The 15,605-nt window shown below is 43.7% G+C and overlaps 1 protein-coding gene across 1 annotated transcript in view; it reads left to right on the top strand.

The window, feature by feature from the left end:
• The first annotated feature begins 902 nt into the window (after positions 1-902).
• The window catches only part of LOC112233718 (VPS10 domain-containing receptor SorCS1-like), a 104,777-nt gene continuing 90,074 nt past the window's right edge, over positions 903-15,605 (top strand). The window contains exon 1 of the mRNA XM_042310655.1: positions 903-1,006. Coding sequence (XP_042166589.1) covers positions 903-1,006 — 104 coding nt within the window. The remainder of the gene's footprint in view (positions 1,007-15,605) is intronic.

Below are 15,605 nucleotides of genomic sequence, written 5' to 3'. Positions count from 1 at the left end.
TACTGACCTCGCCTTCTGGATGATAGCGGGGTGAACAGGCAGTGGCTTGGGTGGTTGTTGTCCTTGATGATCTTTATGGCCTTCCTGTGACATCGGGTGGTGTAGGTGTCCTGGAGGGCAGGTAGTTTGCCCCCGGTGATGCGTTGTGCAGACCTCACTACCCTCTGGAGAGCCTTACAGTTATGGGCGGAGCAGTTGCCGTACCAGGCGGTGATACAGCCCGACAGGATGCTCTCGATTGTGCATCTGTAGAAGTTTGTGAGTGCTTTTGGTGACAAGCCAAATTTCTTCAGCCTCCTGAGGTTGAAGAGGCGCTGCTGCTGCGCCTTCACGATGCTGTCTGTGTGGGTGGACCAATTCAGTTTGTCTGTAATGTGTACGCCGAGGAACTTAAAACTTACTACCCTCTCCACTACAATATGCAGGGGAAATATAAGTGCTTCTCTACTCTGTTATCCTCAAAGTCCCCCAATCAAGTGCATGTATGGTGCTATGCGCATGTCCTTAATCTGGTTTTGAAACAACTGAAGTTGTCTTAGGAAGTGGGTCACTGTTTGCTTACCTTAACGACATTGCTGTGTTACTCCGTGAATCCGACCAAAGAATGGATGTGTGGGAGAAGAAGAGCCAGGACACACGACACAGAAGCTATCTTCAATCGGAGAAACACGCTGGTGGGCTAAGGATAGTGCTTTGAAGAAGGTCTCTATATCCTTTGGAAAACCAAACCAGGGTCTCTATGTTGACACTCAGCCATACAAGGACAGGCCAACATGAAGACAACTGTCCGGGTGAAGGCAAGAGGATTTACTGAGGCTCTTCTCCGGTATAAGACGATACTGACAGCTCAAATATTTCCACAGGAAACTCTGAAAGGCATTTCAAGAGACTTTGACACCATTATGGCAGCTGCAGACACATTTGTTCAGTTTGCAAATAAGAAGATCAAAGAACAGGATGAGGACACAGAGCTGGAGGAGGTGGAAGCCACTCTGCCACAGAAAGGGCAAGAAAGAAGAAAATCATGTCTGGAGAGATGGCTCAAGAGGAAGCTTTGACAGAGGCAGAGAGTAACTACAAAGTTCAAGTCCACAATCAAATTATAGATACAGTCACAGATAGTATCCGCAGGTGATTTCTGTCTCATCTCATATGCTGACTTAGCCCTTCTGGACCCACGAACCTTCTCCCAAATAGCATCCAATGGTCTTCCAGAGACAGCCCTTCAAGATCTCAGCAAATGTTTGCCTCGATTTGAAGGCTTCAGGTGATGTAGATGAATCATGACTCATGATGGCTTGTGCTGCTCCCTTAAAGGTTACATTCTATTTTTGGAGAGGTGTTCAGCCATCGTTTTTTAGGTGTACTCCCATGACTTAAAGCCAGCCAGCTGACCCTGAGCAGCAGTTAGACAGTTCTATGTCTCAGTGAGTATAGTGGATATTTTAGAATCTCTTTTTCACTCCAGGCTTCATGTGATGTGAGGTAGTTCAATCTTGACAAATTCAGTGTGTGTTCTATAGAAGTTTTATACCAATGTAATGTGCAGTGTTTGTGTGTATTCTGCAGCCTCTTTAAAGTAGTACTGCAATAGTGGTCAATGGTTGTGATGCAACTAGGTGGTTGTATTAGGGGCCGGTCGTGTGTGTACATGCGTGCATTTGCAGGGCGGCCGTGTTAAAGTATATGGGGGCCGGTTCTGGTGGGCCGGTCTGGTGGGCGGGTCAGGGACGTTTTTTTCTCCCAGTCCGTCCCTAGTTATAGAGGAGAGAAAAGTCCGCTACTGCGAGTCAGTCTTCAAAAATAATCCAAAATTAATTGTCTTAGAAAATAGATATTTCAACATCTAACACGTTACATCATACAACAGTGAAGCTCTTCAAAATGAGCTACAGGACAGGAACAAGGATAAATAAGCCAGGTGTTTTTGTCAGAATTAAAAGTAATTGAAGTCAGGTGTAGTCATTAAGAAGAGTAAATAGTCCAGGGTGTTAGGAGAACGTTGACATCCCCAAGCCTCTGAGATGTGACCTGGCATTCATTCAGCCGAGTCATATCCCTCCGCCGTCAGAAGGCAGTTATAGCAGTAACCCACCCGTTGTATGAGACCTGCCCTGCTTGGCTGGGGTTCTGATACATCACTGTGACGGTTACCACAGTGTTGGGATTCCTTATCAACAAAACCATAAAAACATATGATCATATTTTACTTTGTTCATATGAGAACTGGTGGGACCCAGAGAATGAGAGATGAAGAGAGAGAACAAGTAGAAACATAGAGTTAGAGAGAGATCAATCTAAACACTAGTCAGAATCGTCCAGAACATTATAGTTCATACCCATGAATCAACTAATGATCGCAGCCATAAACTTTGCAATGTCTCTGCATTTGATTTGCTCTGTTCCTCTCTGTTCATAACATTAATTGTTAATTGAGATCACAGCTCTGCTAAGAAGATTTCGGGTCTGACTTTTCAGTAAAGGTCAAGCCAACACCTTCAAGTATCTCAAAGTCAGCCTGTCAATTTTAATGAACATCCTGACCTTAAACAATGGAAGCAGATCAGTAATTCCTATTAATAATATTCAAAGGAGCGGCCCCATATCTCAATTTGTTGATTAGGGATATGAGCGAAGTGTAGGCAGACTTTTACTGTGTACCCTAACAATGAAAATTGATCTCTTGCATACGTTATTCAGATCTGTCTCCTCTCTTCATCTATGTCTTCTGAGTATCTTAACTTGGCGGTTGAGCAGTTTATTGCTCATTAATTATTCAGGCTTAGCAAATAGGTACACAAGTATAGAAACACAGAAGTGTTTGATATGCATTGTGTGATTATTTGGGGAATTTGTACCCTTTTCTACTTCTGGTGTAGGTAGCCAAAAATGACCTCCATACTGGAGATCCTAGTTCCTAAAAGGAATTTATAGTATGCTTACTGAAGAAACACTCACAGTATGTACCTTGTCACTTAATCCCTCAGTAGGAAGTCTGGAAGGAATTCAGAAAGGTAATGTCTTCGGCGGTGCTACTGCATCAGAGCAGATGCCTGGATGGCAGATTCTGAAACCTCTTCGAGATGAGCCTGTCTGCATGTATCCAACTTAACGCATCATTTCCCTGACTCCAATCCAACTCAACAGGACCAGCATATCGTACATACAGAGGCTGTGAAAACAGAACACATTCAATATAACTAGATGGAAACGTAACGCTTAGCTTTTAACTTTTCAAACAAATATGTCTTACAGGAAGCTTAATTGCTTCTCACACAACATTATTGACTTCACGTCAGCTCAACAGGAACAGCTTTTTTGTACAGAGGTTGCGAAAACATGACAGTTAGCTAACATCACTATAATTACTTCATTTTTATGAGACGCGGAGTGGTATTGTTAGATTAGAAGGTTAGACTAATTGTGTAACTGTGAATTGAGTGTACTATATAATACTACATACAGTATTTTCTGGGCATTTGTATTAATGAGTCTCTGTTGTAGTAGTAATGTTCTTATGTCACACTTATCTATGAATACTTTCCCAACTGAAATGTATCATAGCTCAAAGTTCAACACATTGTGAAGCTCTCCTGCTGTGAATTAGTGGGTGTCAATTCACTCCTTAAATTGTCCTAGAAAGAAAGAAAACCTTTAAAAATGACTGAAATGCTGCTATCAGATAGGCTGCTGTCTCAACTGAGACAAAGGTGGCTACTGTACGTGGAACTCAGAAGGCATCATTGCGATGGTGAAGGGTATATTCTCTGAACAAAGCTCTGGCTGAAAAGGCATGCATGTCTTCTGAAGGTAACATCTAGTGATTTGGAGTGGAGGGGCAAAGAGAGAGAGAGAGATGAGTGAGACAAAGACAAGATACAGAGAGAAAGACAAGAAATAGAAAGACAGAAAGAGAAAGGTTGATCTGGGACATCCCTTCCATCTCTCCCTTGCAATTTATACCCTCCTGCCCCCCATTCCCAATGTGCCACCGTGGGGGTCATGCAGGGGTGAGTGACATCCTTTCAAATGACATAATTTTGCAGAGCAAGCTGATTCCCAGGCTGGCTGATATTTCACAGGTCAGTGCCTGTGTTGCAGAGAGAAGGGGACCTGTCGTTGAATATTCTAATCAAGTGAGAGAGAGACGGTCATTTCTTCAAACAATCATCTTTATTTAATACCGATTCATTATTGCAATAATGAAACTTACGACCCAACACCCTTGACAAAAATGCAGAGTTCTTATATAGTAGATCTAAAAATGCTGAGTCATGGCTGGTTCCACCCCTCCCATGCAGATCGGGGGGCATCATAAACAACCTTAGGTTCATCTCGTGGTTATCTGCACTGGGTGTTGTTTTACCCCCAATCCGGCTTAGTTTCCCAGATGCAAGATTGATTAGAAACAATGAGGGATTATTCTACTCCTCTAGGCTATCCCTATCTCGGGTCACACACACCAGATCCTGTCTATGGAATGCAGTCTTTAGGTTTTATCATCAAGGCATCGTCTCAAAGCCCAAGAGACACAGACGAGAGAGCACTCATCAAAGCATGAACATAATCTTGTAATTTTTCTCCCATAGACCAACCTGATGTCTCTAACCTTTTACAATTGGACTTGGACGTTACCTCAAAGCTCCAGAGGTGCTATAGAACTTTTGTTTTTTATTGGAATCCAATACTTCCTCAAGTAGGAAGTTAAAAAAAAGTGCTATGACTGAGATCTGATTTTGATAGTCAAATAAACGTCTGACGGTAGAGGTTTTCAGATCGATTCTCATATGTTGTCGAATATCTATGTTTATCATATTGTGTTATCATCATTTCGAGGCGCATACAGTATATTCCATATCAAAGCTGCTCAATCTAGATTATTCATAAGCAGATCCAGGACTCGGCTCAAAATGAAGGATTTGCCAACACAGTCCTTTTGCGTCAACAGATAGGCTTTAGTCCGTGGCATTGTAACGATTTGAAAGGATCCCTTGATATACAATATCTACATCTTCCGTTTTACAGTGAAACTGCTGTGAAAAACACTCACAGGTTTGCTCTCCATATAGGATTTCTAGTCATTTCAATGGGCACATCCTTCTCCCCTCCCATTTCCTGGTGTCTGATACATTAATCACTCATTCTATGATTATAGTAGTCATTTATTTAGTTCCTTTCTCACAATATTTAAATTCAAACCTTTTTAATTACATTCTCTTGGGTTTTCCCCTCATATCCTGAAGCACACTCTAATTTGCTTTCTGTCATAACAGTAAATGGTTGGATTTTCATCACCAGCTTTAACCGCTCATAATACGGGTTTTCAACACAAATGCGACTCAAGAGCAGCTCCCTTTTGAATCCGCAGCTCTCGGTTTTGTTTGTGCTAAAATCTCATCAACCGCCACATGTCAGTGATAAAGGCACAATTCTTTTCCTCTTGTGCGCGAATGCTTAATTGTTATTTTTTTTTTTTTTTTTTGCGGCACTTTCATTCGATTTGTACGACCCTCTACTTCGTTATATTGATACTAGGTTTGTTTTGGAGTTTTATAACTCACTGGACTGGTCATGAATCCAAATTGGAAATGTGGACTTAATCATTCATTCTAGGATGTACAGGCCTGCATGCATGCAGACTGTACAGTCCTTGTTGCCTCAGACATGATGGTGCAATGTTTTGTATTCTATCTAGCCTACAAGTTATGCAGTGTGTGGCCTTAGAAGTCTTGAGTGCACCACTGGTATTCTGACATAAATAACATAAATACAACAAGAAATGCTACTTTCTGACAACTGTTGCTAGGGGTCCTGATTGGTTGCCTGTGGTTGCTAGCTGTTGATGTGGGCCTACGTGTGTGTGGTGTTTTTAATTTGCCTACCAATTGCCCCTACCACATGATGAAACCACACCGCCATGGACGCCAAGGATTTAAATCCATTGAGATTATGGATGGACTTTTGCCAATGCTGTGACAGAGTTCTGAGAGCATTCTGTGGACTGAGAGAAGGTGACATGGATGTGTCAAGAGAGAACAAGAAGAACTGCCTCAATGCCAGGCGGACTTATCAGATTCCTGTGAACCTGGCCTGGAAAACAACATTATCCATTTCAATGAAAAAGATTAGGCACAATGTTACTTCTTCACCCTTCTCTTCCTGAAGTTTTGGGAAGTTTTCTCGCCTTTTTCCTTCTTTTCTTCTTTACTTCCTCCTTCAGATCAACGCAGCCCATCAGCTCATTCCTGAGTTATACGTTTCCATAATATTGGCTCTGAAACTACTTATAGAGAGGGAGAAGGAGGAAACAGACAAAGGATGTAAGAGGTGGAATATATGGCTTCCTCTCACTTTCACTCTCTCTGAGTTATATATTTTATATATCTCTTTGGAGAATTTCAGGAAACAACAAAACACATATCCTTTGAGGGGAACGCAGCAGGATGTAAGGCAGTGAATATGTTTGATAGTACACTATCAAACACCTATTTTAGAAAGCAAGAGCATTGTCTTATTTATCCCCAGATCCCAGCCTGAAAAACAACCCTTGTTGAAGTTAAACAATTGCATGTGTGTGCCATTCATTCCACAACGCTATTTATACCCGACAGCGAGGGGGATTATGAGTATGATGCCCATCAGTCAACCATAGTTATGGCTAGGTATAAATCAAATGTTTGTTTGGGGCCTCTCATTCATTATGACATGGCTTTGAAAAGCCTGGGAAGATCCCATACAATTATTGTAAATGCTAAAGTGCACACGGAAAAGGGACAAACCCTTTTTTTCCCCACACTTACTCTCAGTAACTCAATATTTTGTGTGATTTCTCAAATGTTTTGAAAGAGTGGCAGTCTTTAGAGATGCGTAGAGATACTTCGGCAGCATCCAACTAAAGAGAGGTGGATTATTGACTTACCCAAAATGCCAAGGGGCATGTTAGAACAGATGATGCGTGAAGTCACCTTTTCACATCACCCCCCAAGGCTAATGGTGAAGAGAAATGGAGCCTTAAACTCCTCCCTCCACAAACGAAAGCAGCAGGACTGGGAGCAATGAAGGTATCCTGTAAATGGTCAGAAAAACAGTCTAAAGCAGACTGATGTTTAAATCAATCTTGATGAAAAAAGGAATTTAAAGAAGTACATGTAGCTGCCAAAATAAAGGAAACACTAGCATAAAGTGTCTTAGAAGGGCATTTGGCCACCACAAGTCTCCAGAACAGCTTCATTGCACCTTGGTATAGATTCTACAAGTGTTTGGAACACTATTGGAGTGATGTGACACCATTGTTCCACGAGACATGTTGTTGATGATGGTGGGGAAACGCTGTCTCAGGCACCACTCCAGAATCTCCCATAGGTGTTCAATTGAGCTGAGATCTGGTGACTGAGACACAAATGCACGTACCTTTTGTTTTACTCTCCTTGTGGGGACCAAACAATTGATTCCCATTCAAAATCCTATTTTCCCCAAACCCTACCCTTAACCTAAAACTAACCTTAACTCTAACCCTAACCGTAGCCCCAAACCCCTCACCCTGAACCTAAACCTAACTCCTAACCCCTAAACCTAATTATAATACTAACCGAAATTCTAACCCTATCCTTAAACCTAACCCCTAAGCCTAAAATAGCCTTTTTCCTTGTGGGGAATGGTGAAATGTCCCCAATTGTCCGAATGTTCCTTGTTCTAGTAAAACCTAACACCCACACACACACACTCACCCACACACACTTTAAACCCCCTATGCTCCTTTGAGACCCCTCTTTCAAAGTCACTGAGATCTCATCGTCTAGCCATGGTAGTCAAAATAATGGGAAACTGAGCATTTTTATACATGACCCTAAGCATGATTGGGTGTTAAGTGCTTAAAAACATCATGTCAGCGTTTCTTACATTATAGTTCTTCAAAGCACTTCAAGAGTGCATTTGTGAATGAAAGCAGTGACATGTTTTCATGCAATGGCTTAAAGTGCCATGAAAGAATTACTTAGGACCAAAGTGAGATTAAACTGCCATGTCTTTGGTGGTGAATGGAAGCATGGATTGATGATGGCCTTACCTAAAGTGCCATGTCTTTGGTGGTGAATGGAAGCATGGATTGATGATGGCCTTACCTAAAGTGCCATGTCTTTGGTGGTGAATGGAAGCATGGATTGATGATGGCCTTACCTAAAGTGCCATGTCTTTGGTGGTGAATGGAAGCATGGATTGATGATGGCCTTACCTAAAGTGCCATGTCTTTGGTGGTGAATGGAAGCATGGATTGATGATGGCCTTACCTAAAGTGCCATGTCTTTGGTGGTGAATGGAAGCATGGATTGATGATGGCCTTACCTAAAGTGCCATGTCTTTGGTGGTGAATGGAAGCATGGATTGATGATGGCCTTACCTAAAGTGCCATGTCTTTGGTGGTGAATGGAAGCATGGATTGATGATGGCCTTACCTAAAGTGCCATGTCTTTGGTGGTGAATGGAAGCATGGATTGATGATGGCCTTACCTAAAGTGCCATGTCTTTGGTGGTGAATGGAAGCATGGATTGATGATGGCCTTACCTAAAGTGCCATGTCTTTGGTGGTGAATGGAAGCATGGATTGATGATGGCCTTACCTAAAGTGCCATGGAAGTATGATCCAGTCCAGTAACTTGCATAAAAGTGTGATTTGTGAAATGTACACTTTTATTTTTTTCCCCTGTGTCCAGTAACTTATGACAAATATTATATCTTGTGCTAAATCTTTATTTTATTTAACTAGGCAAGTCAGTTAAGAACAAAGTCGTCTTTACAACGATGGCCTACACTGGCCAATCTCAGTCGACGCTGGGAAAATTGCATGCCACACTATGGGACTCACAATCACGGCCAGTTGTGATACAGCCTGGATTTGAACCAGGGGGTCTGTGGTGACGGCGCTAGCACTGAGATGCAGTGCCTTAGACCACTGCACCACTCAGGAGCCCTTAGCTCTTATATGCATACAGTTCCATGAGAGTTAGGGTAAAGTACATTTGGCGACAGAAACTTTCCTGTCTCAGCTTTTCTCCTCCACAACATTAAGGAGGTGCTTATACACTGCTCAAAAAAATAAAGGGAACACTAAAATAACACATCCTAGATCTGAATGAATGAAATATTCTTATTAAATACTTTTTTCTTTACATAGTTGAATGTGCTGACAACAAAATCATACAAAATGTATCAATGGAAATCAAATTTATCAACCCATGGAGGTCTGGATTTGGAGTCAGACTCAAAATGAAAGTGGAAAACCACACTACAGGCTGATCCAACTTTGATGTAATGTCCTTAAAACAAGTCAAAATGAGGCTCAGTAGTGTGTGTGGCCTCCACGTGCCTGTATGACCTCCCTACAACGCCTGGGCATGCTCCTGATGAGGTGGTGGATGGTCTCTTGAGTGATCTCCTCCCAGACCTGGACTAAAGCATCCGCCAACTCCTGGACAGTCTGTGGTGCAACGTCTGTGGATGGAGCGAGACACAATGTCCCAGATGTGCTCAATTGGATTCAGGTCTGGGGAACGGGCGGGCCAGTTCATAGCATCAATGCCTTTCTCTTGCAGGAACTGCTGACAGACTCCAGCCACATGAGGTCTAGCATTGTCTTGCATTAGAAGGAACCCAGGGCCTACCGCACCAGCATATGGTCTCACAAGGGGTCTGAGGATCTCATCTCGGTACCTAATGGCAGTCAGCCTACCTCTGGCAGGCACATGGAGGGCTGTGCGGCCCCCCAAAGAAATGCCAACCCACACCATGACTGACCCACCGCCAAACCAGTCATGCTGGAGGATGTTGCAGGCAACAGAACGTTCTCCATGGCATCTCCAGACTGTCACGTCTGTCACATGTGCTCAGTGTGAAACTGCGTTCATCTGCGAAGAGCACAGGGCGCCAGTGGCGAATTTGCCAATCTTGGTGATCTCTGGCAAATGCCAAACGTCCTGCACGGTGTTGGGCTATAAGCACAACCCCCACCTGTGGACGTCGGGCGTCATACCACCCTCATGGAGTCTGTTTCTGACCGTTTGAGCAGACACATGCACATTTGTGGCCTGCTGGAGGTCATTTTGCAGGGCTCTGGCAGTGCTCCTCCTGCTCCTCCTTGCACAAAGGCAGAGGTAGCGGTCCTGCTGCTGGGTTGTTGCCCTCCTACGGCCTCCTCCACGTCTCCTGATGTACTGGCCTGTCTCCTGGTAGCCCCTCCATGCGCTGGACTCTACGCTGACAGACACAGCAAACCTTCTTGCCACAGCTCGCATTGATGTGCCATCCTGGATGAGCTGCACTACCTGAGCCACTTGTGTGGGTTGTAGACTCCGTCTCATGCTACCACTAGAGTGAAAGCACCGGCAGCATTCAAAAGTGACCAAAACATCAGCCAGGAAGCACAGGAACTGAGAAGTGGTCTGTGGTTATCACCTGCAGAACCACTCCTTTATCGGGGGTCTTGCTAATTGCCTATAATTTCCCACCTGTTGTCTATTCCATTTGCACAACAGCATGTGAAATTTATTGTCAATCAGTGTTGCTTCCTAAGTAGACAGTTTGATTTCACAGAAGTGTGATTGACTTGGACTTACATTGTGTTGTTTAAATGTACCCTTAATTTTTTTGAGCAGTGTATTTGTCCTGTTACAAGTGTGTCATGGAAATGTGTTTCTTGCATATCCCAACTCCCCCTGAGACACCCACAGGGAGTGGAGTTACGGCCAGGGTCACTATTGCCCAGCGCCCCTGGAGCAATTTGGGGTAAGTTCCTTGATCAAGGGCCCAGCAACAGATTTTACACCTTGTCGGCTCCAGATTCAGATCAGCGTCCTTGCCCAATACTCTAAACCTCCAAGCTACCTGCAGTAGCTATACAGTACCTACAGTGCTTACTCTTGGTTCTTATCTATCATTTTCTTTCCACACAGTGGGAATATTCTTTGACTTCCTAGTTTATTATCAAAAAGCCAGAGAGCCTAGATGGTGTAGTGAATCTGTTTCTGCATCAGACACATTTCCCTGTTCCTGCTGTTGTTGTTTTGTTTCACGCATGGACTGTTTCATATTTCCTCTTCCTGTCTCTGTTGCCTGTTTCTCATTTTTCAAGGTCACTCCAAGTGTCGAGATAAAGATGAAAAAACATCTCCTCTCACTGATTGGACCCAGTCTGTAAATGTGAATGTTTTTCCCTCCATTATTCATTCATGCTTGAGTTTCTACCCTCCTACATGTCTCTCAGCAATAATCTACTGTGCTCTTCCGGCAAACACCGTCTAATATCTTTCCGTACCCTTAATGTGGCAATTTTCCAAAAGTCATTTTCAATTATGCTTCAATGGATTCTGTTATATTAGAGGAGAGATTCTTCTACAGCTAATGTACCTTCGGGGTGAGAAGTGTGTGTGTCTCAATGCCTCTGCGTTGTGTATATGTTGCAACAGATAAACACTCCGACAGCTTGTACAATGCTGGTCCCCTTCCTGAGATAAGGTATGCTGATGGTAGCAGAGATGATTAAAAACTATATTTGCCGCCTTTGCTCTCGATACCTTCCTCTACTGATGCATTCTCTTCATTCTTTATCCCCCTCTTCATTTTCTCCTCCCTTTCTTTCTCTCTCTCTGTTTCTCATTGGCATGCAAGCTCTAGCGGAATGGATTTTCATAGTCATCACGGAACTTTCAGCTCAACTACTGTCTCTGAACTCGGTGTATATTGGTATATAATGGTGTATATTAAGGGTTTAGAATAGCCTGAGACAATGTGCTATCACAGTCCCTTTTACTGTGGGCCTTATTATCGGTTTACTGTTTCTTTATAGGCCCCCGTGTTACATCTGCCACGCCCTCTACTTCTCATCCTGTGTCTCCCCAACCTGCCGCCACTCCCACAGTGCTCCCTTTCTCTCTCTGTGTGACCCATGTCATCTGATTGTGTGAGTGGAGACAGATGTGCTGGAGTCAGAGCAGATCCCCACCAGCTGCAACCTGTTCCATAATCAAGACCTCTACAAATACTCAGCCCTGCCGCTTCCACGCTGCCAGATCGTAGCCTCTGCTCAGTCAGTCTGCATTTCAAGCCGTTTGTTCCTGCATGGATCTTGTTATCCTGTGGTGCCTGATTTCCCTAGCCTGATGCTGCTTTTCTCTCCGCTACAGTTCCGTGCACTCAGACTCTGGTCCCGGTAGCCAGTCCCTTGTCTCGTCCGTTCTGCTCCCCCTGGCCTGCACCCCATCCCCCCCTCTCTCTTCAATAAATACCTTGGTTACCTTATACCTGTCTCCTCGTCTGAGTCTGCACTTGGGTTCACCTGTTCCACCCCGCGTAACACCCTCTCTGCGAAACATTTTCTACCACATTCTCCGTGTTGACTGTTTTCAAGAGGGTAGAGATCGCTTTCCTCTTGTTGAATTTGAAACACTTTTTATCCCAGCATCTCACAATGTGATCTGCTATGAGGATGGATAATGAAGAGTTAGAGCGGTTTTGGTGTTGAATAGTTTGTCAGCTTGTTCCCCTCAACTATTCACTTATTTCCCTTTTAATCGGTTGTTGCATGATCTTTTCCCATTACCTCTTCATCTGTCTCTAAGATCTCTGGCCCCACAGTCTCTCTCCTTTCCATCACTATACATCAGAGCAATGATGGTAGGATCTTTCCCAATTCATGCCAATTGCGGTTTGCCTCTGCCAACCAAATCTCAGTCGCTAAGTTATCATCATTCATTTTCCTGTGTCATCTAGAGGTCTTGGCATCCATCCAGACAGTTGATTAATCAGGATCTGGTGTTTGGACCCATATTGCATCTCATTCTCCTGTGCTCTTGCTAGGAACACATATTACTAATATTATCTCAAACAATAGCTGTAGAAATGTTTCACAGTGGATTCAGATGTTGTGTTCAGAACCCTCTGGATGGTTGTGTTTTGTCTACGTTCAGAATAATGTCTAAGCATATCAGTCAGAGGAAAGATCATGTTTAGAGCCTGAAGGCTTGGTCTTGCCTCAGGGTCTTCAGCTAAGAACTTTCCTGTTTTCTCTCTTCTCTTTCACAGTTGCAATGTCAGGTAAAGTTTTTCCTTTTTGTTCATCTCCCTTCTGACACCAACAACCCGAACATGTCTAATTTTTGGGCCCGGGTGGAATTATTTGACAGGGTGTTTTTAGTTTTTCTCCCTGGCTAGCCTGTTTGGTGACTTTGTTATTCAATCACGCTGTTACTATCTCTTTGTTGTTGTCTGTGACCAGCCAAGTCAGCTGCAAGAGACCAAGAAAGACCTCAGTCTGTAAGAACTGTGCAAGATCGATCAGTAAACTTTGACTTCTGGAACAATACGGGAATAGGACTTCTGCGTGGGTTCTGCTCATGAACGCCCCAGGCTTTATCTTTTTTGTATTGTGTGTTACGACAGACTGAGGTGATTTGGTTTGGGAGTTTGGTCCCACTCTCGGATTTGAAACACTGGGTTTTTTCCTCTCTCCCCAGAGCCTGGTCTCCACACAGTGCCTCTGCACACCAACGTAATTGTTCTGCTTTACAAGCAGCCATCTGGCAAAGCCTCACAACAATGCCTAATGCGATTTCTGGACTTTATTTACTGTTCAACTGATGTTTATGAAGGAACATGCACATTGTTTATCCCCTCTCTCTCACGAAATTGATTTAGTAATGAAATAGCTCCTCACTTTATGTAAGCGCAGATGGAACCTGGACAAAACGCTGGGGGGGGTTGAATTCCGAGAAGAAACAGCCGGGACTCTGGAATTTCCCTGGACTGCTTTTGTAAGAACCGACGCTGGAGTAGAGAAGCAGGTGTGGAGAGTGAACATTTTGCACAGACATGGAACAGGACAGGAACAGTGGCAGAACCGGGTAATGCAACGACACACGACAATTAATGCAGAAGCGGGGAACAGAGCTGGGGAACAGACAGATATAGGGGAGGTAATAACACAGGGGATTGAGCCCAGGTGAGTCCAATGAATCGCTGATGCGAGTGATGAGGGTAGCAGGTGTGCAAAATTATGGTGGCTGGAGTGCGTAATGCTGGGCAGCCTGGCGCCCTCGAGCGCCTGGGTGGGAGAGCGGGAGCAGGCGTGACAGCTACATATACAGGGTTGGGGAGTAACAGATTACATAAATCAGTAACTGTAAGGACATGGAAAAATATTGTAATCAGCAGCAAAAATATTGTAATCAGATTACAGATACTTTTGAAAAACTAGATGATTACTTCAAGGTTTACTTTTAAATTCAGAAAGGATGTGTGTGGAAAAAAAACTGACAACATTGTAAAAGGTGCAAGTTTAAAATTGAGACCACTGTTATGACACACCAAATGATGTGTTTGAACAGGAATAGGCTTTTGTAGGCTACAGACCAAGCTGTCTTCCAATGGTGCGACTGCTGTCGGGATCCAAAGAATATCCAACTTGAACAAACGCAAGGGTGACAACAGTGGTGTAGTCTACGGCGATACTGTTATCACTTATTATTGATATCTACATAGCACATTGATGCGCATGACACTGATGCTCTCTCGTTTAGATTTTTGCGCTACACGAATAGTGGTTGTTGTGGATGGCTGTTCATATATCTATATGTGTATTTGGACCCAATAATGGTTGAATTCAAGAAGTTTAAGCTGCTTATCAATCATTGTTTTTGAAACCAGTGGACAGACAGTGAAAAATGTGCATCCCAGCGTACGGAATAAAAGTGTGGCTTTTATTGCTCAATCTAATTCACGCTGATAAAAAATAAAATTATCCACAGGCCTAATGGACACATGCTCAAACTCACACTCTTTTGATAGACTTAAAGGGACAATCTGTAGTTGCTACATCCATTTTTGGACTTCTATATAAAAATATATATCCAATATAAACTGCTCAAAAAAATTAAGGGAACACTTAAACAACACAATGTAACTCCAAGTCAATCACACTTCTGTGAAATCAAACTGTCCACTTAGGAAGCAACACTGATTGACAATAAATTTCACATGCTGTTGTGCAAATGGAATAGACAACAGGTGGAAATCATAGGCAATTAGCAAGACCCCCTCAATAAAGGAGTGGTTCTGCAGGTGGTGACAACAGACCACTTCTCAGTTCCTATGCTTCCTGGCTGATGTTTTGGTCACTTTTGAATGCTGGCGGTGCTTTCACTCTAGTGGTAGCATGAGACGGAGTCTACAACCCACACAAGTGGCTCAGGTAGTGCAGCTCATCCAGGATGGCACATCAATGCGAGCTGTGGCAAGAAGGTTTGCTGTGTCAGTCAGCGTAGTGTCCAGAGCATGGAGGCACTACCAGGAGACAGGCCAGTACATCAGGAGACGTGGAGGAGGCCGTAGGAGGCAACAACCCAACAGCAGGACCGCTACCTCTGCCTTTGTGCAAGGAGGAGCAGGAGGAGCACTACCAGAGCCCTGCAAAATGACCTCCAGCAGGCCACAAATTTGCATGTGTCTGCTCAAACGGTCAGAAACAGACTCCATGAGGGTGGTATGAGGGCCTGTCGTCCACAGGTGGGGGTTGTGCTTACAACCCAACCCCGTGCAGGACGTTTGGCATTTGCCAGAGA

Source organism: Oncorhynchus tshawytscha, linkage group LG32 (genome assembly GCF_018296145.1).
Source record: "Oncorhynchus tshawytscha isolate Ot180627B linkage group LG32, Otsh_v2.0, whole genome shotgun sequence".
Taxonomy (NCBI): domain Eukaryota; kingdom Metazoa; phylum Chordata; class Actinopteri; order Salmoniformes; family Salmonidae; genus Oncorhynchus; species Oncorhynchus tshawytscha.
This window is presented reverse-complemented; position numbering and strand designations above follow the sequence as displayed.